Genomic DNA, 24916 nt, shown 5'->3' on the forward strand with positions numbered 1-24916 from the left:
TGCCAACATCAAATTTTGTCTCAGTATCATGACTCTAATATACTCAATCTGGTGGAAGGCACACAAAAAGCTTGGCCATTACTAATCATGCAGTTTGACAACACTGCTTTCAGTACATTGTTGCGCTGTAACAGTCAACACAGTTAAACAGTCGTCTACAATTTCGAGTTTAATAAAACAAAAGAGCTCTATGACACTTTACAACGTGCAAATGATTCACATGGTCAATCTGACAGACTGTAATTCCCTACAGGAAGTATAGGGGGCAATACAGCTTCTACTGTTTCACTGCACCATGAAGAAATGCTCATTACAACGATGGACACATTGCAATGGAGCAAACTGCACAAGTGGTAAAAGCTGGATCAGCAAATTTATTGAAAAATACTTGATAGATTACAGAAATTATCATCAGTACAAATACAATTAGAATTTAGCATAAATGAAGGAGTATCAGTCTGAGCGTCACTGCCACAGTCCAGCTCACTCCCAAAACCTCAACCTCAGAATATTATTACTTCAGAGTTTACAACCACTTTTGTCTTATCCACTAAGACAAAACATTTGTCTTGCGCAGATCCAGCACTTCAGAGAAAAAAATAGGACCACTGTTTACATCACAGTGCAAGTAAAATCGCGGATGTTTTACTCTTTCCCACCCCCCCTCCAGCTACTCAAAGACGCCACTGCCATTAGTAGAACGTCTGGGCTTTCCAGTATGAAAATCCCGCAACGCAAAAACAAACTCCAGTTTCAACCTTCTTCTCTTTGGCCATGGTGAAAGGTGATTACCAAGGGAGCGACCCAGAGAACGTCAGCCAGAAAGAGAACGCAAGAAAAGAATGAAGAGAGCAAAAGAGATCAAGAGAAAAAGAAGAAATAGGAGAGGGCTGGCTGGCAGATTATGTTAGGGGAAAAAAAACAAAAAAGAAGGAAGAACATAATGGTGAGAGAAGAACTGCTGTATTTCATGAGGTTCCCTTACCAACAAAACTCATACTACACAGAAAAAATTAACACAAACTTCAAAATCAGCCAAAATCTCTCGTTTCCCGTTTCAAGGAGCCAACAGCAAAACCCTCGTACCACAATGTATGTAATACTCTACACAATTATGCTCTCTGCTGGATTTGCATTCACAACCTGCCACTAACAGCGCAAACCTTCAACAGCTACACCACATAGGAGCCCTGACAAAATCAGCCCTAACTAGCAGGCAATGTGGATGCTTTGCTTCACTCCAGCACTTTGGCTTTCTGACTGCACCCATCATAACCTTGTATTATGACCTGAAGAATAAGCTTAACCCCTTCTCTGCAATTTTAACTGCAATAATCTATACATGATGATGAAATATATATAAATTAAATGACATAAGAAAAATAAATGCCAAATAAATGTTATAAAATATATAATGAAAGTTGTGGTCCCCAGGAGTCGTGTCACTGGTGTTACAGCATAACAAAAAATCTCTTATTTTGAAATAAAAATCACACTGATGACATCACTTGACTTCCTTTTACCTGTTTTCTGAGGATCTATGAAGAAAAGCTCATGGTGAGTCCACTGTGTCTTTCAGTTATCAGAGATTTTCTCATTTAGCTCATGATTTCATATGAAGCTTTTAGCTGAAGTCACTGGTGTGACCGACTTTATTCTGTATTCGGTAATTGTGAAAAAACAGAATAAAAATAGATTAAATTACATATTTTAGTGGATATTCCATGACTGACAACATGTGGTTTGATGCTCTGCAGCAGCCGTTTAGTAAAATGCATTGTTCATTAAAAATGTCTCTGGTGTTCCTTTATTGTGTGTAACACCAATGAGGATCAGTAACACCAGTGACTCCTATGGACAGACAGAAAAGTGGACGTTTCTGTAGAACGACCCTATTACGACATCATTTAACAAGCCCTGTATTGTGAGACGTTCAGTGTTTTTAACTCAATGAGTGATTCAGGCAGTCGGTGAAAGAGTGGAGAGAAAAAAGGAGAACAGACACTCAGGCACGCTGCATGTGCAGCAGACTGCGGAGGCAGAGAAGCGGCTGGGTGAACACAGGCACAGGATATGCGTACAGACGACAAGTCACTGTCTTTACCTTTTAGTCAGCCGCCAGCTTGTAGTGAAATAGTCTCCAGCTCAGACTGTGATCTCTGTTTCTCTCAACCCCACAAACATCCTTAGTTTTAGTGGGGTTTTTTTCCAACACATACAAGCTTAGTTTGTTTCACCTGATAATAGGACAGATCCACAAATTTGAGTTCTTTTTCGTAGCCAATTTTTTTACGTAATTCACTCTCGCTGCCTAATCATGCCGTGCGTGCACCCTCACATACAAAAGATAAATTCTGTTAATGACAGACGTTAAGAGCACATGATGCTCCCTAATTTAGGAATCTGTTAGGATTCCAGAAGTGGTATAAAGCAGGGGTTCGCAACCTTTTCCACCCCAAGGCCCACCTGTGTACAACTACAAAGCATCAGCTTTTTAAAACACAACTGACACTGAAAACCTGAAAATTAGGTCCTGAAAAAGGTCAGATTGGCCATTCTGGCTGCCAGTAGGTCTGCAGAATTTGAAGGTGTGTGTGTGTGTGTGTGTGTGTGTGTGTGTGTGTGTGTGTGTGTGTGTGTGTGTGTGTTAAAAACACATGGTTGTAGTGATGTCAAAAACGGTGAACAAAACAAAAATTTAACTGAAAATACTCCACTGGCTTCCAAAAAGAACTGTTTAGTCTCGAGATGTGTCTCTAGCTTTGAGGGTGTTTGTGATTTATTTGAAATAAACCTCACTTCACTCACTTGGCTTTCGGATTAGCATCGTCACATCAACAATACTGATAAATCTTACTTGATGTCGGCTTCTTCATTGGTTTATCAGTTTGAGTTCAACCACTCAGGTCGCTGATGCTCGACCAAATACACGCTGATAAGTGCTCACCAAATAAAGAGCTCTGAGAAACTTCTCCATTTCTGGCTCGCTGTCTGCATCGCGATCTCGCGGCCGCACTGTCTCAGACTGATGACCTTTAATTAGCCACTACTGCGACACTTATTTGTACATCTCTATTAATATTGGTTATCATTTTTACACTTATGCTTTTATGACTTACAGTGACGTTACTGGCCCGTATTACTGCCTCCCTCTGAGTACAGGCCCACGGACCAGTGGAGGGTGCTTCATGGCCCACAGGTTGAGAAACCTGGCTTTTGAAGGACTTCAACCAGTACATCACCCACTATTACAGTGTGTAAACTACACTACTACACTGCATAAAAACAACAGTGTTTCTTCCAATTCTACGCTGAACAGAGCTGAGTGCGGTGCTAGGGGGACCGTGTTCAAAGGCAAAGGAGCAGAGACTCACGTTGCTGGTTGCGTTTGTCGCTGGCGTTCTTCAGCGGGAGGCAGACGGGGCAGTCGTGCCGCGTGCAGTTCTTCCAGTGAGAGATGATCTGCCTTGAGGACGCACAGTGAGCCACTGCAAAGAGAAAGAGAGAGAGAGACTTAGAAACTGGGGATGAATAACATACGATAGCCATATAACGGCAATGCTACTTTGTCTAAAGTACAAATATTATAATTAGCGCTGTAAAAGTTGACCAACGTCCTGAACTTTAACACCGGAGGACGACCTTTGAGAGACTAAGCTGGATTATTCAGCAACCTTCAGACTGGAAAGCTCCGGTTCCTCTTGAAACAAAGTCGCAACGTAATGCTACCAGACTGAGAGACCACAACTGCAGTGAAGCTGAAACATAACAGCTGTTGTTCTCGCTGGGCGTCGGCAATGAAAAGTATGAAGTAACTACACTCATTTTCATTCTCAGCCCACTTTCACACGACATTCTGATAGCTGCGACAAAACGCACCCGTTTCAAATGGGAAAAACCTCTTTAGGGTCAAATTAGAGCAAATACGACAAACGCATTTGTGATTAACTACACAAAATAATGCAGTTAATCAGGATTAGGGATGGGCAATAGGACAATATTCATCTTTACTGTGATCGTTTTTGTTTTCATGATGCACGATCTGCTTTCTGTGCGCATTTAAGAACACAGACCAAATGCAATTTTATTATATAGCGAGCAAAATTAGCTGTTTTAATTGTATTTAGCGCAGTATATGCACTATACTATATAAACTATTCACCATATTCAGTTTTTATAGTTTTTAAAAATGACCCACCAAGATATTTGGCATGTGTCAAAATATTGTGATATTGCTTATCGTGAAAATGTCTAAGTACCATGATGTACTACTGTTTCCATATCGCCCAGCCCTAACCGGATCGATCATGTACAACATATAGTTGTAAATGAACGATGTTCACACATCCTCTAAATAGAACAAACATGACCTTTTCCTGCAAATTTTAGCACACAGTTTATTAATTTGCTGATTTAACATGTTGGGATGGTGGTGCTGATGGGGCGGGTTTAAATTCTGAATTTAAATACGTTAAATTCAGCAAATAAACAGTAATTGTGCTTTAAATTGTGCAGAAGTATATTCTCCTTATAGCAAGCACCCTCATTTTCACTTGTCAACAAATGATGTCATTCTGACCAGGGACAACCAAACTTTTGCATACAACTATACTCTACATTCAGGCAGTCAAGTGTCTAAAATAATTATGTCTATGTCTATGATTGGTCAGGATATCGTGACTGATTAGAGGCTTCATTTGCATACTGCCGCAAAGAGCATTATGGAGATGATGATTAACAAACATGTTATGCAGCCCTGTCAGAAACTAAGGCAATGAAAAATTGTCTGTCTTCCTGCCACAGCCCTGGAAAAATGAAACCTGTGGAGCACCGTCAACTTGTGCTTCTGGCCTGTATTAAGGTGTGTGTGTGCGTGTGTGTGTATATCTGGCATGACCAGTGTCCTGAAAGCCAATAGAAAACGGCCCTGAACTGGCTCCCATCTCCACTTGAGATGGAAGCATGCACGCACACAGAACCAGTGGCCCACAGCAGCCAAAAACCTGAGGGGAGAACAGAACAGAAACCAGCTACAGGAACTTTTCTAAAGGCTCCCGCTGCTGACAACTATCTTTCAACACACACACACACACACACACACACACACACACACACACACACACACACACACACCCACACAATCAGAGGAATTTCAGCTTGCTGTGTACACAAGACGCAGATGTGAAAGTATGAACGAGTGCACGAGTGTCTGTTCGCTGCGACAGCGATCGAGTGGGTGAGTCAGCTCGTAAACAAAGAGAAAGAAAGAAAGAAAAACTGAAAGGGGAAAGAGAGAGAGAGAGAGAGACAGACAGACAGAGGGAGGAGAGAAATATAACAATGAATTGGATGGCACCACAGGTTGCTAACAATAAGAAATGAGCTGGAGAGAAACGCCACACTGTGTGTCTGAGAGTGTGTTAAACTCCCACTCTATGGCCAACGCAAACTGAAGCTCAGAACAGCCTCACTAAAGCAGGCGGCGTCAGGCAATGATTCAGCCTCGACTCCTTAACCCTAACGTCTCGTTGGCGATAGACTCTTAAGCTGTTCACACCTTGCATTAACACAAATTTAACGTCAGGCTCGTACCTGCATTTATTCTGGCCAGCTTTCTTTTGCACTTCTCACTAAAATGTGTTCCCAGTGTGACGAGATGAGACTGGTTTCTCACGTAAAAAGCGCAACACATTCACTGTTTACATTTTACTGTTTAGTTATCCACCCGTTACCATAGGAATCGATAAGCTTGGCTTGGACAAGGGGCGCTAGCTGGGCATGTACAGATCTGGTTTACTGTAGGAATCTTTTTGGGGTGTCCTCCCCAAGATTTTTTAAAACCTTTTTATTTTGATGTGAGGATGCAGACATGAACAGATTTTCCCCCTGAACTCCTCTGTGACACTCTGTGATCATAGGAGGGTAACGACATCAGCTAATTAACACAGATGTGATCAATGCTGGCCTTTATATAACTTTAGCTAACGTTAACAGCCGAGAGATAAACAGTCAGCCGGTATAACTTCACTCTCTGTTCCTGGAGGTTTAAATGAGGTTTGAATGGTGAAACATAAACGTTAAATATCAGGCTGAATGTCGTGGGTCTGAAAACGGCGTCGTGTTTCGACAGACGTGATTCTGTAAGTTTGCTAGTTCAGTTAGTTCAGAGTTCAGCTCCAGTCCTGAAACCCCTGCACTGCATAACTGTGGTTTCCTGGTTAAAATACCTGATATTATTAGCTAATTAATCCCTTCTTGAGCTGAACGAGGTGAACAGCAGAGAGAAACACTGAACTATACAGTGCAGCGGCTCCAAACCTGGAGTGAAAACACTGAATTAAAGGTCTGTGTGTCTCTCGTCTCTCGGCTCCTGTCGCGTCTCGCAGGGTTCACAAAGCACAACTGATTGAAGGCGTCGCACAGCGCAGTCACTCCCTGATTCGGTCCTCACAATGGCGGCGACTATACGGTGACGTCATGTGAAAAGCGCAAATAGTTGATTTTGTAACAGCACCGGCGTTTGAAGAGTGGGTGAATGCGCCTCTGAACGAAACCCTGGATGTTCACCGGAGCTGGGGTGAAACGTGACAGTTCGGGGCTGCTTAAAAAATATTCAGGCACATAGCATTGAAGCGTAATGGCATGTGGAGCCTTTTTGAGCTGCCCAGGTAAATTAATAAAGCACACAGTTCTATATGCTATGGAAATGCTTATCACTCGTTTCATTTGTTTCACCAGAGTAACTGTACGGTGTGCAGTCATGTGCAGAAGTACACCTCATAAACAAGTTTACTCTTTGACTCATTTGGACATACAGATATCCGGTCATCATACAGACTAGGGCTGCATGATAAATCCTATTTTTATCATTATCACGATATGAGTTTCTGCGATAAACGCATCATTAGAGATGCGACCGCAGAACAGATCTAATTACCTCATAAACGCAGAACCAGAGAGATGCCAACACATTATCGGCACAAATCGTTACAAGCCTGCATTTCTGCTTGGACTGAGTCTGTAACTTAACCTATAAATACATTATATATATATATATATATATATATATATATATATAAGAAGTAATTAACACTTAAAATCTGCATTTTTTTCCATCCTTTAAATAATATAGATATTAATAGAAATTATAGAATAAATGCAATGAAATTAGAATAAATGCAATGTTCTAACACGGAAAAAGTAACGCAACCTTACATACAAAGAAAAGAAGTCAATCATTTGAAACCAATGCCAACTTGCCAACCCAGCAGATTTACCCAGAGAGCAGACCGTAACATGCTAAAAGAAGTAATGCCACCAAAGAACGGCTCAAAAGTTAGTAATGGAGGGTTATGAAATGGCCCAGTCCAGGGGCGTCCAATCTTACCCACAAAGGGCCGGTCTTCATTCCAACAAAGGAGGACAGCTTGCTCCAGCCTGTTCGGAGTAAAAACCTGCAGCCACCTCGGCCCTTTGTGGATAAGACTGGACATACCTGGCCTAGTCAAAGCCCAGATCTGAACCCCGCTGAAATGGGCTGCATATGAGAGAAACCCCAACGTTGCACAGCTGAAATAATTCCACATGGAGAAGCAGGCAAACAAATCTCCCAGCGGACGTCAGAAACTGGTAGACAGTCACAGGAAACAAAGCTGTTTCTGCCAAAGAGGGCAGCACCAGCTACTGAAACTATGTGTGTATTTGTTTTTTTCAACAGTAAAAATGACAGACTGATTTTTTTTTAAATACATGACTGTGAAGGCAAATTTACATTCATTTTTGTTCTATTACGTAATGTTTATCTACACATACCGTTCAACTGAAGATCAAACTAGCGGTATTTCCGCGTCAAAAACATTTCCTTGAGTGTATTTGCTCCTTTACAGGACTACTTTCATATAAATTTACACCGATCAGCCATAACATTATGACCACCTCCTTGTTTCTACGCTCATTGTCCATTTTATCAGCTCCACTTACTATATAGGTGCCCTTTGTAGTTCTACAGTTACAGACTGTAGTCCATCTGTTTCTCTGATACTTTGTTAGCCCCCTTTTACCCTGTTCTTCAGTGGTCAGGACCCCCATGGACCCTCACAGAGCAGGTACTATTTGGGTGGTGGATCATTCTCAGCACTGCAGTGACACTGATATGGTGGTGGTGGTGTGTTAGTGTGTGTTGTGCTGGTCTGAGTGGATCAGACACAGCAGTGCTGCTGGAGTTTTTAAATACTGTGTGTCACTGCTGGACTGAGAATAGTCCACCTGACCACTGAAGAACAGGGTAAAAGGGGGCTAACAAAGTCATCATGTTATGCCTGACTGATGTGTGTTTATTTACATGACCATTTTCACTCAGAGCAGAGAAACACACACCATCTCTCACACCTTCACATTAATAACCCCCAAACTCTAAAGCACGACTCACCCTGACAGGACTTGCCAGCCTGGCAGTGCGTCATGTGGTTGAGGACGTTCTTCATGGTCCTGCAATGGGGCAGGGCGCAGGCGCGCACCTCGCCGTTAGCCTGCTCTCGCCGCTGGCACTTGTGGGCGTGGAGCAGCAGTACCAGCTGCTGCTGGATCAGCTTCCGCTTCTCCGGGTCCGCTGTGGGGCCGGCAGATACACCTTGACCGCCGACCATGCCCACAGAGACCTGCTGCTGCGCCTGGGGCTACAGAGACAGAGTGACAGAGGAAGAAAGAGAATGAAGGGAGAGGGAGAGATACAATATTGTGTAGCAACTGACAAAAGATTAGATTTTGGCTGGGAATGCTGGGTGGTATTATTGGCATTTGCAAAGATATCACTGACAACATCTCTTAAAAAAAAAAAAAGTACTAAATTCATGCTAATTTAAAAACACAAAACATTATATTAGGCACAAATAAACTGCTTAACCTCTTAAGAACCCTTTTTTCCATTTTCCACCTGAAATTACACCCAAATATTGAGGCTTTTTACTCAAGCACTACATAAACTAGAGAGAATTTCATGCTGTAACGTCACTGAAAAGCCTTCAAAATTGTAATTGAAAACATTTAAAAGATACTGAAATGAATCTATTATGATCAAAATATGATAAACAAAAAAACAGGCGCTTTGCTAAATTTAATTTTATAAATTACATGTTAGTGACTACAAATTAAAAAGTTAATTTCCCCCCAACTTTCTGCTTATAAAACTTGTGTCACCAGGGGTCTACTTTCACCTCCCAAAATCTGGAGTTGATCATATTTTAATTATTGTTTGAAATTGTTGTATTTTATTTTGACTAATTGTTTTTCCCATGTACTGTTTGCACAAAAATGAGGATTACCAATAAATGGATTGAAGGAAATACACAAGTTTGGTGTCGTTCGAAAGCGGACAGCCTGAGGCGGCGCTGGTATGAAGCGTTTGTGTGTGAGACGGTGAGTGGCAGCAGCCATTACGCACCAGGGCTCCTGTGTTGCCAGGCAGATCTCTTTTGTTTGGAATAAATTCTTTTGATTTTAATTCGACAGTCGTAGATTTTAGAGTATAATCCTGAGAGTCAGCCTGTTCGTTCGATGTATAATATGTCCACAAAAAACGGCTTCATGAAAAATAAATGTTCATACAGTACCTAATATTTTGTTCTAAAAACTTTCGTGGCAAGTTTTTGTGATGAAAATATTTATTTTTCTAATCCAATTAAAGAAAAAAATGGCACAATCGATGAAAAGATGAGATTTTAAGCTTTAATATGGTACCTCGGTTGCCTATATTGGATCTGTAATGTTTCAGATATACACTCGTATAAGATACGGCTGATTTCTACACTCGTATAAGATACGGCTGATTTCTACACTCGTATAAGATACGGTTGATTTCTACACTCGTATAAGATACGGCTGATTTCTACACTCGTATAAGATACGGGTGATTTCTACACTCGTATAAGATACGGCTGATTTCTACACTCGTATAAGATACGGGTGATGAGTGGCATGAGGTTAAAGGTTTAAGGTTAAGGTTACTTCTCAGTAAAACGTCTTACACTTGTCTAGGTTTGTGTGATTTGAGTTCAACATATTTGCGTTTAGGGTTTAAATAAAACTACTGTTTAATTTTTTTACCATATAAAACATCAACGCGTATAATTTTTTTTACCTTCTTAAAACTGGTATTGGATACAATTTATCATCATCATCATCATCAGTCCTACTTGATACACAGCCAAACAGATCATTTCTTTCGCAGAAGCTGAAAAGAAGGCAATTATGGAGCACAAGGTTGATCAGTACTAAGAAGGAGCTGAACACTCACCATATTTGGCACGCTGCTCACGGTGCCGCCCTTCAGATCGGTGGGGAAGGGCGGCAGGCTGTTCTGAAGAGCGGCTTTATTCTGCAGCTGAGCGTTCACGCCCGCTCCTGCTAACTGCTGCCCTCCTGCCTGGTACTGGCCGAACGGACTACTGCCCCCAGCCATGCCCATCTACAGACGCAGAGAGAAAGAGAGAGAAATATGAACAGAGTTAAAAGAGTAATGGGCTGCATGCTTCGGTTCGAAGTACTTGATGTACAGCCGAGCTCATGAGTCAACTTTTCCACCGCAGTAATTAAACTAGGCCTGTGCCTGGGATTGGTTAACCAAAGAGCTGTGCTAACGATGGCAATAAGTAAATTCACCATCTCCAAAATGGCAACTTTACAGCAGAATGGAAAAAAAAACAAAAAAAAAACTTTTAATGTAAAATAAAAAAAAAATTTAGTCCACTTATCATAAGAAGCAGGCATTTTATTTATTTATTAACTTACTATTATTTATAATTCTTTATATTGTTCATTTTTGTGAAGTATAGAGTTTATATTTATCTTATGTTTTTACTTTCAGTATTTATATATTGTCTATACAGTAACAAGTAACAAACCGTAAAAATCTTAAGTAATTAACAAAGTTAATTACTTGCTTGTTAATTTCTTTTCTTGTTACTTTTCTTTTTTTCTTGAGGGCTTTGCTCACCCTTTGCTGCTGTAACACTGAGAATTCTCCCCGTTGTGGGACTAATAAAGGATTATCTTATCTTTTAAACTCTGGGGGGAGGGAAGAAAATTAAAATACATAAATTACATAAATAAAAAAGGAGATACAAAGGAATTTCCAAAAGCAACTACATGGACGTCCATTCAATCTGCGCCATCATGTAAAACAGTATCACCTGAAAACCCTCGCCCAGCTTAAACCATCTTCCAGTTAGGCTCAAAGTCAGCAGCTTCAACAGGAAATATTTAGCACATGTACAGTAAAAGCAGCAGATACAGTAAAAATACAACATTAAAAAACACCCAGTAACAGTTCCTGGTTTGAAGTCCACCAATGTTTACCACTGTTAAAAAAAAATAATTAATTTGACATTTTTCTACAATGCAGCAACACGTGAACCCTCACATGCAGTAAAACACATGCATCATTCTATACACAACAAAGCATCAGCAGCAGACTGGGAGAAAGCCCACTCTGACTAACCCCCCTATAGGTGGAACGGCAGTTTCACACGCCCATAGCATCTTCGCTGGAGTGCCTATGGCACGGCTCGCGTTCTGCAGTCGCTGAGCTGTTGGCAGGGAATATTTTCTTCTCCATCAGACAGGAGCCGGGTCTTTAATACCCCCTCCTCCTCCTCCTTCGCCTTTCGTTCATCCACTCGCAGCTACCTCTCCTCCCCCTCCTTCTATCCCTCCCTCAGCGCTGAGCTCCAGCAGCACGCCGGCCGCTCGCTCTCCTGTGTTGACATTGCTCCAGCAGACCAGATAAAAGAGCCCAGCTGAGCGCCACACGCACCGCCACCCCTCCGCTCGCTCGCTCACTCCATCACACACACACAGGAGGAGAAGCTAAACGCTAGAGCACACCCCCTCCTTCTTCCCCTCTGTGCTTACTCATTCACATACGGATTTGCTGCTCTCTCTCTCTCGTGCTTAATGGTCGAGGCTCTACAGAGAACAGAGCTACGAGTCATTCACTCAAGCAGCCGGCACAGCCCTCCACTTAACTGCTAGGACTATGAGAGACGGCCAAAGAGACGGCAACACATTTATATGGGAGGCGGCGACACCAGTTTTTCCAGACGGAGTACAAGTACGCCGCTGCTGTCGGAACAAAATCATAATCTGAAAATGTTGTTCTTTACATTGTGTGCAAATTTCATGATGAATGGACTGAAAGAAACGACCCAAAATGACCTGGAAAAAGTCTGGTTTCACTGACTTACATTAAAAGTAGAGTATGTTTTTTCCTTCTCCTGTAAAGTTACCATTTTGGAGATACGAAGTTTTGTTCCAACAGCAGCAACTTGTTTTTTTGTACTCGTCGATACAAATTAAGATACTGAGTAACATACTTAAAATTAAGGAGTCGTTACTGTAAATGGGTGCAATCTTAAATATTTAAAACATAGCTGATTTTAAATGACGTGCATTAGCTAGTTATTTTATATTAGTTACACTGGATCGAGCAGCACTGCAGTGGAGAACAGAGAGTTCTGTTTAACGTCAAAAAGCTGTAAGTAAAGTATGTTTCATAGTTTTGATCCTCATCTGTCTCAACAACAGTCACTGTAGCACAGGAATTACATCAGAGACTAACGCATCAGAGGAGCTCACGTATCACGTTTTGTATTTTATTGAAGTGTTTTTTTAGCTGGTTGGGCTGTAGTTGAATGTCCTTTAAGGCGTACATGATTTTTGAAAACTTTTTCTCCTGTTACTCTCACTGAATAGACTATCGTGTGTGGACATACTCAAGCCTACGATTTATGTACTCGCACTATTAAAACGCTCCATCCACGACACTTTAAACACAGACAGCTCTATTCAAATAAATCCGTATCATTCGAAATAACACGCTGCACACTGACCAGCTTTTCTAACAACATGTACTGAAGTTAAACCAGGCGGTGATGTAAACGGTGGGACAACAGTCTCTCTTTAGCCTATTTTACAAGGTGGAGAAATAAAAAAAAACAAACAAACACCATATTAACATTTTATGCCTCGCTATTCTACACAGTCAGAGTAAAGTCGCGCTTAAGTAATAATAATAATATTAATAATATTAATAATAATTTCACTTTTTCACAGTTTCTTTCACAAACCCAAGGATGCTTTACATAGTGACACAAAAAAAAAAAAACTAGAAGACTAAAGAGAAGAAAAAAAGTTTTTAATGAGATTTGAAGGAAAACGAAGATCTGTGACTGTGTTTAAAACAGGCTAAAATCGCACAGTCAATGCCTGACGGGAACAAACCAAAGCAGCATGTTTAAAGTGACCACAGCCTTTGTTTCCAAACACTTCACACTGGGTGAGCAGACTCTTGTTCACTGCCAGCCCCATTTGTTCATGAGCATGGCAGTGTACACTCGGCTTACATCGCGTGGTATCAGGTGGCATCAAACACTGTATCGGTGTCTTTTTACAAATCGTGTATGAGCAAAAGAGCAGACTGGGCCGATACCTGATACCAGTATCAATGCATCCCTAACATTTATGTAAAATAATTACAACACACATTGGTAATTTTACACTATAAAATAGACTACAAAACCCATACAAGTAACAAATACACATTTTTACTCTCCAGAATGAACAATAATGCATCACTAGCTAGCAAACCCGCTATGCTGTGCTGCTGAGAGTAAAGGGCTAGACTTCTCCCTTCTCATTTAGGCTGCGTTCACATTACCAGGCTGAAGTGGCACAAATCCGATTTTTTACCCTAATGTGACTCAGATCTGATGTTTTCAGGGCTGTGTGGACACACAAATCTTTTCAAATCCGACCTGAGCTAGATCGGATACGTATCCGATTCGTGGCCATGTGACCTTAATGTGACTCTCAGATCCGAATTCATGTGCTTTTTTCCACTGCACTGCACCATCATTCAGCGTTACCATGGCAGCAGCGCTGAACAGAAGTTAAAGCCTGTAAACGGTGGAAAAGCAGCTCATCTCACCTTTTTCTCCTTCGTCTCGCTCTAATAATGAAGCTGAGAGCTGATCAGAGTTAATGATCTTCTCAGCGAAGCTCGTTCTGCTCGTTAGTTTGTGCTGATGATGAACGTGATTCATTCACGTGACGTTACTGAGTAGGATGAGCTCATGAGGGTCATTTCAGGACGCCGGTTCGTCACATTAATGACAGATTTGAGTCACCTAAACGAGTGCGAGCCATCACGTCAGAGAGATCGGATTTGAGCACAGTTGGATTTCAGCAACGAGGCTTTTAATGTGAACGTAGCTTTAGCAAACAAAAAGCACCAGATTAAAGAAACAAAGCGGCATAAATATTTTAGAGACAATAACTAAAACGTGCATTAACAATATGACAAAATGTTTGATTTGTGGGCACAAGAAAGTATTCATTCGTTATGATGGTATTTGTTTCCTTGTTTAGTACTCAAAATCTTTGTTATTTGTTAACTTTTTAGGCTGCAACTGAATTCCTGAACATTTTTGTGGATTCCTGACAATTTTGAGAGTTAGAGTGGAGAGTAATCACTTTTTTAACCAAACGTTTTGTCATAAACCAAGAAAAAAACAGCAATTACTTAATGATGGAATGACTGAGTTAAGTTATAAATAAATAAACAAAAAACAACCCCCAAAACTGTTCGCTAAAGGCTGAAAACAGCCATACTCTCCTTACAATTTTGCAAGGTCACCACTTTTCTTTGAAAAAAAACATTAAAATTTGCGTATCAGAAAGATTTCACTTGTGATGGAGCTGAACTTTACAATGCATTTCAGTAAATAAGCCAAACTAATTTTGAAAAAGAAAGAAAAAAAATCATTTAACGAAGGTTTTAAATCAGGGGTGCACCAGTCCAGTCCTGGAGGGCTGGTGTCCACACAGTTTGGTGATTTACCAGCTCAAACACACCCACTTAACCTGGCAATTATCAGGTAAGTGTAATCAGGTGTGTTGGAACAGTTAAATCACCAAACTGTGCTGGACACCGACCCTCCAGGACCGGAGTTGTGCACCCCTGCTTTAAATAGATTCACGTCCTAAACTTCTTTCTGTATCATGGCTGCCATAAAGACCAGCCAAAATCCAGTCAGTTTCATTTGTCGCACTGGACATTGGACAGTTACAGCATATCTTTGGGACGTGCACCATAAAAAAAGGATGTAAAAAGGTGTAAATCTGTTTGTTACAAATAGAAAAGTGAAATATTGTTTCTTTAATATTAAAGAAAAGCAAATAAATACACTTTTTTTTATATACACTGGGCCTCGCTCGCCAAACCGATCTTAAGAAATTTCTTCTTTTTAAGATTTGTTCTCAGGTAAGAACAGAATCTACACACTCAAGAGCAAAAAGGCGCGAACGGTTCTGTGGTTTAAGAACAAATCACTTTTTCTTAAGACCTTTCGCAAGAACAGATTTAGGAAAAAAAACTTTAGGAACATACTGGTGAATGAGGCTCACTGCACCTAAAGTTTGTTTTAGACACGAACATCACGAAATGTGTATACGAGTATTCTAACATGCAGTTTGGGCCCTATTGACTTCCATAATTACTGTTAGGCTACGTTTACACAGCAGGTAAAAGTGGCCCAAATCCGATCTTCTTCTTCATATGTGACACAGATGTGTGTCTGTGTGTCAGTGTGAACAGATAAACACACTGAATCTGACATTTACAACCCAGATTTGAGACGCTTTCATATCTGGTACTGAAATCCGACACATATCAGATATGCAGCAACACGACTCTCTCAGCTGTCTGAACAGCCAGATTGGAATTCATGCGGCTTTTACGTCAATCCAGCTCCACATTCATCATTTCGTGCTGCTGAGGACTCAGAAACTCTTAGGCTGATGTTTCTGTACTAAAAAAATCAGAAGCCGCTGCAACCGCTCCGTGTTTGAAGAGATTTTGAAAGAAATGTAGAGAACGAGGCTGCAGCATCAAGGAAAAGTAAAGAATCAGAGGACATGAACCATAGAAATGTCCAAATTACGCGCCCTTTTTACGACGAGCTCGAACACATTCAGGGCGATGAGCCCAGCTGTCAGTCAGTGAAGCTTCATGATGGCTCCTGTGATGCTGGCGATGCTGATCCTCCGGGAGCGACTGGCGTTCGTTCATAGTCATGATTGTTTACCTCTGGATGAACAGCGTGAAGCTCTGTTCCTTTGTGCATGCGGGTCGGTTCAGGAGCTGATCTGTTCAGACTGATGTCGCATACAGATCACATTTAAAAGATATTCTGAAAAGCCAACAAAAAAATTGGACTGAGACAATCAGATTTGGCCACTTTTACCTGCTGTGTAAACGTAGCTTTCGTATTCTACCACCAAGGTCTAGTCACAGCCTCATCACTGCTCCTACTCGCTCCTGATTCTCAGATGAAAACCACACTCAAGCGTAGATTCATTCACTCACACCACAGTCACGTAATACTGCAAACGTCATACAACATCTTATGATGGCATTTATCCAACACTACTGTGTTCTTGCACACAGAAACATGAAAAAGGGGAAAGAGGGGGACCCCCGATATGTGGCGAATGCTGGTATGCACGTAGACAGAAACAGACGTGAGAAACTCCAGCAGGTCTCTGATGTGGTAGGAGTAGTGAGCGGAGAGTGAGAGAGAGAGACACAGAACGGCTTCCTATCGATTTCCTGTGAAACCACAGCACCATCGGCTGAAAGGTAAACACTGCCTTTTGGTGCTACACGCAAACAATCTGACAATATTACGGCTAACCACCAGGACTCAGCACAGCTGGCTGCTTGAATGCAAGTATACATTAACTGTAGTTTGGTGTTGCCATAAGGGCTGTGCGATACGAACACAGTAATACACTGATTCACACCACTGCAGCTGTGCATATATCACAGAACATCATCATGATAAGAAAAATCAATTAGCAACTGTGTGTGTGTATATATATACACACACACACACACACATATATACACACATATATATATACACACACACATACATACATATATACACACATATATACACACACACATACATACATATATACACACATATATACACACACACACATATATACACACACACACACACACACACACACACACACACACACATACATATATACACACACACACACACACATACATATATACACACATACACACACACACATACATACATACATATATACACAAATATATATACACACACACACACACACACACACACACACATATATACACATACACACACACACACACACACACACACACACACATATATACACACATATATATACACACACACACACATATATACACACACAAAATATGTGTGTATATACAAGGGATGCATATATCCAGATTTATCTTTTTAAATAAATTAAGTTTCTTCCAGGGCCGGATTTTCAGTGCAGGATTGTGGATATTGCACATAATTTCATCGATTTCCGCAAATCTAACTAATTTAATTATGCTCAGCCAGCGTTTGCACCAGTGTGGAACGCTGGACGAGTGGCTGAACGGACCGAATTCTGCTCTGGACAACACACTCGCCGCACTCTCTCTCCCTCTATCTACGAGCCTACGAGCGCCCTCTGCTGCTGCAGCACCTCTCGCTAACATTTACAGACAGGTTTCAAAGATGTGGACTTGATTGCATGCAAACATGGACATTAATCTACATCATCTGAAGTGGAACCCGCTCAGAAAAAACACCGGAACCCGAAAGTGTGCAAACAGCAGTGCTAGATATGTCAGCGCTAACAGTGTTAATCCTCAGGATCCTCAGTCAGGTAACAGTAACGTTAGTGAGGTGAAGCAGCAGCACAAAGACAAGTGTCAGACTAACTGGCTCAGAATATCTCTGTGAACCGAACTCAACAACGGTGAAATGAGCTGCTCGATTAGTAAAATGTACCAATCAACGTTACGTCAGCTTTAACGCATCACTCAGACGGCGATTCTCATACCACAGCCTTTAAAAGAAAGCGTGAGGCAGATTCGGCACAGAATGCGATGGCTAATGCTACTGAAGTTGTGCAGTTGCAGCGTGAGGAGGAAACGAAGGGGCTTTTCGAAACACCTACTTTATAGCAGGAAACGAACTGGCTCATTCAATTCAAGAAGGGGACAAGGTAAGACCTGTAGTTCACAAGTAGTATCCCCCCCAAAAGTGTATAAATCCCCGCTACGTGAAACATTTAAGGGGGGAATTGAACCGCGTTTTGAAAAATGAATTTTAGGCCCGAATTTTCTTCATAAAGTGTGTTTTAAAAAAAACAAATGAATCTACAATACTCAACATTTAAACAGTGGCTCGGAACATCCCTACCTTACTGCGTCAAAAACAATTTAAGAAACCGCTCACACGGGACTTCAGCACATATTTCTGAAACAATGACAGGTGTAATCATCTAAAAAATCTAAAATCGCCGTGAGAAACCGTCTTCAGAGCGAACTGCATCTTCTCAGAAAGCTTCGGCTACAAATCTACAAGCATTCATAAAAGCATTCAATCAGCTAAGACCATACACAGCACTGCAGCTTTACACCGGTACTAAAGACTAAAATAACAGATTTGCATCAATTTGGGAAAAAGAGAAGCCCATTATGTTTGATGACGGACGGCATGTTAGCATAATGAATTCATGCTAATGTGGTCAACGTTAGGCATGAAACATACTTTACACAAAGACGCGAATGCAAATGACAGGGCTCAGCCGCTCGGTCCTGCTGTACAAACTCACCGCGCGTTCTTACGTTGCTGTGGAGGTTAAAACGCTCAGTACTGAAGGGGGCGATAGAGTACAAATCAGAGAGGGATCTACTGTTATTCCAACAGCCTCAACAGCTAAACTTGGACAGTAGAGGAGAGTGAGCGGCTTTACCTCGTCTCTTGGATTGGAAATGTCATAATTAATCATATTTTTATGCCGTCTCTGCGTGAAACTCAACTCCTCGTCTGCTATGGCAGTTGAGAAGCACGCTGGCGGTACAAGACCGCTGTAACGCTCAGAATGCAGCTGCGTCGCGAAATGCGTCACGACACATTTTTGAACGCAACACCGCGTGAAACCCCGTCTCGAAGCGCTGCGTCTGCATCCTTGCGTGAAGTATGTTTCGGGTTTTAGGGTTGGGTGGAATATTTTTCATCTCCAAAAACTACACAAGTAGACGAGCATCACCTCCGACGGGGTTCTATGGAAAGCGTTTTGCTAAGGAGCGCATAGAGAAATCTGAGCCTAAACTTAATATGAACCATGAGTAACTCTCTCTTAATTAAGCACAGATGACGCTTAATTGAGCAATCAGATTTTTTCTACATTGTCCAAACCCTTAAGGATTACCTGAACAAGATTATGAACTATCATTTTTAGTTATACATCATATAAGTACATAAATAAAACACTGGAATTTAGGCAGAGTGAGGAATTCCAGTATCTTTCGCTGGGTATGCAGGAATTATGGAATTAAGATTACTGCCTTCACAACATCAATTTTATGCAATAAATATTTAGGTTCATGTGCAACTATAAAATAATATAAAATATATAAAACACCACCATTTAAATTGTTTACTGGTATTGTTTGTTTCTTTCTTGACTTTATAAATCAGTTTAACAACTAGGTGAAATCTCAAAGTGGGACAAGGGCAAATAAAAAAAACTGCTATTTGTATATTAAACTTGTATTTTCAGCTTTTACACTTGTACACTCAGCAGTGTATTTGCTGGTGCGGCTTTGCAAGATGGTCCCTACAGTCATAAACACAAGCCCTGCCAAAATGACATGCGCAAAAAAGCTTCAGGCTAACAGTGCTTTTACAGGCTCCTTATCGGGTCCAAACAACCTCCAAATAAACCTCTGCCAGTTCAAAACATTGGACAATGGATGTTCTCTATATCAGACCTGCCAAGCATGGTAAAATATGTTGCGTAGCAAAACAGTGCAACGTTTAGTTTACATACTTTAGCACCACTGAACTTAGCGCACGGTCATTTCCCTGCTCACCACTAGGTCAAGTTTATTTACTGAAAAAGTTTATTTATTGAAAAGAACATTCTGGAATAGACAGCCGTTTGTGGAAATGTGTGAACAATCTGACGTCACTTCAGAGAAGGCCTGGTTTTGGACTTGCAGGGAGCATTTTTACACACGTTCACCTAAAGTTTTGGAACTTTGACCATTTTTAACACATCATATAAACAACTCGGCCACAGAACGTTAAGCTAACGTTCAACATTTTCCCAAGGTTGGCAGGTCTGCGCCAATTCTCAATTTTGCAAAGGAGAGTTGGAAACGAGAGGGATGAAACCTATTAAACCTACTTTATAACCAATTATTAGAGAAGGCTTTATCTCTGTAGCCCAGAGGTCACTAACAGGCGGACCACGGTCTGAGTCCGGACCCAGACGCTGTCCTGTGCAGACCTGGACCTGTAACCGATAAACTACGGAGAATGGTTTAATTTCGACAGGTGGTCCTGTTTTAATAGGCGTAACTCTTCTAGCCTTTACGGTAGCTTTAGCGGCCGGAGACTCACAGACCAATCACATGCTTTACAAATATCACACATGACGCTACTCAGCCAATCAGATCTGTGCATTATGTTGAGCTCTGAGATTCGAGTGAGTAACACACACACAGGGGAGGGACGAGGCGAGAAACAGCAGTCGGAGAAGAAAGTGAGTCAGAGGGAAGTTATTTCACACGTCGTGCTCTAAAAAGAGAAATCACAATAAATGTTGTTGAAATGTTACTGAATTGTACTTTATTTGATTTGATATTCAGTTGTTGACTGTATAAGATGTTGATATACCTACTAGGCTACTTCACTATACAGTATACGGCACTGAATCATGATGTAAGTTAGACATTATGATGTTCTGGACCTTTGCTTGAGGACATTTTCTCTAACTGGACCTTATTAAATTTTAATTAAAGACCCCTGGTTTAGAGTGACAAATCATACCAGTGTACTTTGAGGTCAAAATGCATACAGGATGGCAGGTCTATATTTATCACACTAGAAACAATCTGGCTCAGACAACACACTTAAATACCTACTACAGAACTACTAGGTCTAAATACCTACTAGTCCATTTATTCCATTTCTACACACAGTCCGTTCCTGCAAGCACCAAACTATTTGCATGCAAACACAAACATCACCAGCTTTATTTCTCCTTCCTCCTTTCAGCTCCAGACTTGTTTAGCTTGAGCTCTGTCATTTGTTTAGCACTGCCACTGTGGTCACATTTATCGCTGGCTTTATACAACGCAGCCAAGTTTATGAGGGGTATAAAATGCCATTAATCACTAATTAACCAATTAAGGACAATAAAGAAAACAGAATTGGATGGTGAAGTGTAGGAGTGGGAAATATAGCAATATTGTCACAAAGCACATCACATTAAATAACACCCTTTTCTGCGTATAACATGGATGTCATTAACAACAACAAGAACGCTGACCAACTGCAGGTTTCTTTACAAAGTGAGAAAAAAACAGTCTGGTTCAACTGGGTTTAGTGCAGCGCAGTATTTTTAAAAATAATTTTTGTATGCATATCTAAGGCTACGTTCACACAGCCGGTAAAAGTGGCCGAATCCGATCTTTTTCTTCATATGTGACACAGTTGTGTGTCTGGGTGTCAATGTGAACAGATAAACACACTAAATCTGACATTTTCAGTTCTGATTTAAGACGCTTTCATATGTGGTACTGAAATCCAATACGTATCCGATCTGTGGCAACGTGACTCAGTCTGAACAGCCAGATTTAAGTTTTTTTCAGATTGCGGCTTTTATGTCAATCCAACTCGACATTCATCATAATTTCGCGCTGCTGAGGCTCAAACATTGAGTCTGATGTTTCTGTACCAAAAAATTTGAAGAGACTCATCAAACCACTCCGTGTTCAAAGAGATTTCGAGCGAAACGGCCGAATGCAGCCGGGTCGAGGCCGAGGCTGCATCATCAGACAACAGTTTAAAGAATCCGAGGACACAAACCAAAGAAGTGGTCGTGGCCGAATAACGAGTCCTTTTTACAGCAAACTCAAATACACTGTGGGTGATGAGCTCAGCTGTCAGTCATTGGAACTTCATAATGGCTCCTGTGATGCTGGCGAAGATGAAACTGAAAGCTGCGGGAGCGACTGGGGTTCACTGGCCGCTACGACTGTTTACCTCTGGATGAGCCACATGAAGCATTGTTCTTCTGCGCATGTGGGTCGGTTCAGGAGCTGATCTGTTCAGACTGATGTCACATACAGACAAAATTTAAAAAATAATATGAACATCCAAAACGGGCTTGGTGAGAAAATCAGATTGGGGCGAATGCGTATCGGTATCAACGCCGATATTGGCACTTAACACGGTACCGGTATCAGTGATGAGGATACAGTGTTCTGTTACTGTAACTTTGTTATAACTAATTACATAATAGTAAACACTAAATACAGTAAATAAACAAAAATAAGTTCTCTTAAGCATCACGTAAATAGAATCCAACAGGTAAGTACCATCTAGCCAAGCTAAATGTTTGTGATGCAGAACACAGATGTGACTAAAATAAAATATTTTTAAAATATGTAACTGTATAAATATCAGGAGTCAAAGGTGAGTTAGGTTAGATAGAGTTAGTACTGGTAACAGTGCTCTATTGGCCGATACTAAAGGATCAGGTATCGGAAGGGAAAAAGTGGTATCGGTGCATCTCTAGCAGTAACTATTCTCAGTTAACTCTCGACACATCATCCGCAGGGGAGAACATTGCATATAAGCCAACAAAGTCGTCAGCCTCTGCTACTGCAATGGCTGCTTTGGTGTTACCTCATCTGAAGGGGCAGTTTATCATGCCTTTAAACACGAGAACCTTCCAGTTTTAAAGTGACCAAAAGCTCTTTTTTGGCTATTATATAAATTATGAATTTTTTCTTTTCTATTTATTAACTCTCACAGATATGCGACAAACCCGCATCCCTAATTCTGACAAAGACTCGTTAGAGTGAATCAAATTTTTGCCCACGTTCTAAATAGAAATTGTACAAAACAACAGATGTTCTGAGCTCCTGAATGCTTAATAAAAAACCTGGGCCTGGATGTTTCTTCACGAATTCCAACAAACTCAATAGCTGCGTTCCAAAGCCGAGGCTGCAGCCGAGGTAGTGCAGGTCCTCGGTAGGACTGTCCTATGAAGGCTCCTCCTTAGTAGCCTACTGGTCACACAAATGGACCAGTCCTGTGAGGGAACTGGTGTTCTTACGTAGTACAATAAGCTACATATATACAAATATCTCTAAATAAAATACGACGTACGGACGAATTAATCTGTGATTTTACACTTTATAAGGTAACAAAGACGAATTCAAGGCCATGAACAACTTTTCAAAACGAGCTCTGGTCCAACGGCTTTATTTTCCACCTTTTATGCGGTGCTGTTTTTTTTTCTCCTTTGCAACGTCCGTGTGCAGAGGACTGTGGGTAACCAAAGGCCTGGAAGGACACATCTGATGCATCCTTTGAAATCACTCGGAACACAGGCTGCATTTCTAGGCTGTATATGAAGGATCCCTCACTCTCGTAGGGCCTTCTATGACGCAGCGGCTGAGAAATGCAGCCTAGGCTTTGGTACGCAGCTGCTATGAATCGTGTAGGTTCTGAAAGACACCAGTGAGGTGTGTGAAATGAAGCCTTTTGCAGAAAACAGAGTCAAACCAAGCCGTCTCACTCACCTTGTTCATGTTGCCAGCCTGTTGAGCGTTCATGCCCATCTGTTGCGCCCCCTGTGTTAGAGTCTCTGCCAGCACGCTGCCGGCTCCGCCTGGTGCTGCTCCAGCTGCTGCCACAGAAGCCCCTACAGACGCCGCCCCCTGCATGGCGGGGTTCTGGTACTGCATCCCTGCTCCGCCCCGGCCACGCCCGGCTGGTCCCAGAGTTCCGTTGATCACTTGACCCTGCTGGGCGCTCGCATTTTGTCCCATCATGCCGTGCGTCTGGGCGTTGTTCAGCATAGTCTGGTTAAAGCCGGTGTTGAGCCCCATGCCGGCTGCCCCTGCCGCGTTACCCTGCGTGCCTGCGGCACCCCCTGGCTTCTGAGTCTGCGAAGGATGTGAGGGAGACCCCTGGCCCAGCGGGCTCTTCCCCAGCGCTCCCAGCTGCGCCCCCATGCCGCCGGGTGTAGGACTGGCTGAGTTCAGGCCCGCGGACAGGTTTGCGCTGCTGCCGGCCCGGAGGAGCTCAGAGAGCTGCTTGTGTTTGGCTGCAGCATCGGGCACCAGACCTCCCGTACCTGCCCCGCCGCCATTGGAGGGCATGGTCATCAACCCCAGGTCTCCATTAGGACCATTGGGAATCAGCTCATCTGGAAGATTACTCTCCAGGTCATCCCATGACAAGGAGTTCAGCTCTGAAGGAGAGACAGGGAGGAGAAAAAAGGAGGGAAGTGCATGTTAGAATCTGAAATCTTTTTCACTCTAAAGCTGGTAAAAGGACATTTAACCAGTGATATCTAAGCTTTGCCTTATTCATACATGCAGCCCTTAAATGGTATTTATATTCTTGATCCATATCAGCCATGAATGCCCAGTAAACAGGATGTTCCATTCTCGGCATGAACAGCCACCAGCTCTTTTATTTCAAACATGCTCCCTTGACATTAAAACTGAAAACTCGACTATAAAGGAAAAAAAAACAAAAAAAACAAAAAAAAACAAAAAAAAACCCCACAACAAATATTTTGCTTTTTCGGCCACAGTAGCAGCCATGAATGGACACAGGGTAGATTTTTTTGCTTCTCTCTAAAATGTACAAAATACACTCCTGTGGCATTTTCACTCACAAAATAAACTAGATAAACTAAGCTCAACAGTAAAACGAAAGCGTAAGAAACATTCAACTTTGTCGGCTGTAACTGAGACGTC

General features: G+C 41.7%; 1 protein-coding gene across 1 annotated transcript in view; it reads right to left on the bottom strand.

Moving 5' to 3' along the window:
- Nucleotides 1-24916, bottom strand: part of LOC118804602 (CREB-binding protein-like) — a 74722-nt gene that overhangs the window by 23198 nt on the left and 26608 nt on the right. The window contains 4 exon segments of the mRNA XM_036565140.1: nt 3375-3488; nt 8429-8675; nt 10292-10462; nt 23729-24402. Of these exon segments, the coding sequence (XP_036421033.1) occupies nt 3375-3488; nt 8429-8675; nt 10292-10462; nt 23729-24402 (1206 nt within the window).

This window comes from Colossoma macropomum, unplaced genomic scaffold, assembly GCF_904425465.1.
Source record: "Colossoma macropomum unplaced genomic scaffold, Colossoma_macropomum, whole genome shotgun sequence".
NCBI classification, from domain to species: Eukaryota; Metazoa; Chordata; class Actinopteri; order Characiformes; family Serrasalmidae; genus Colossoma; species Colossoma macropomum.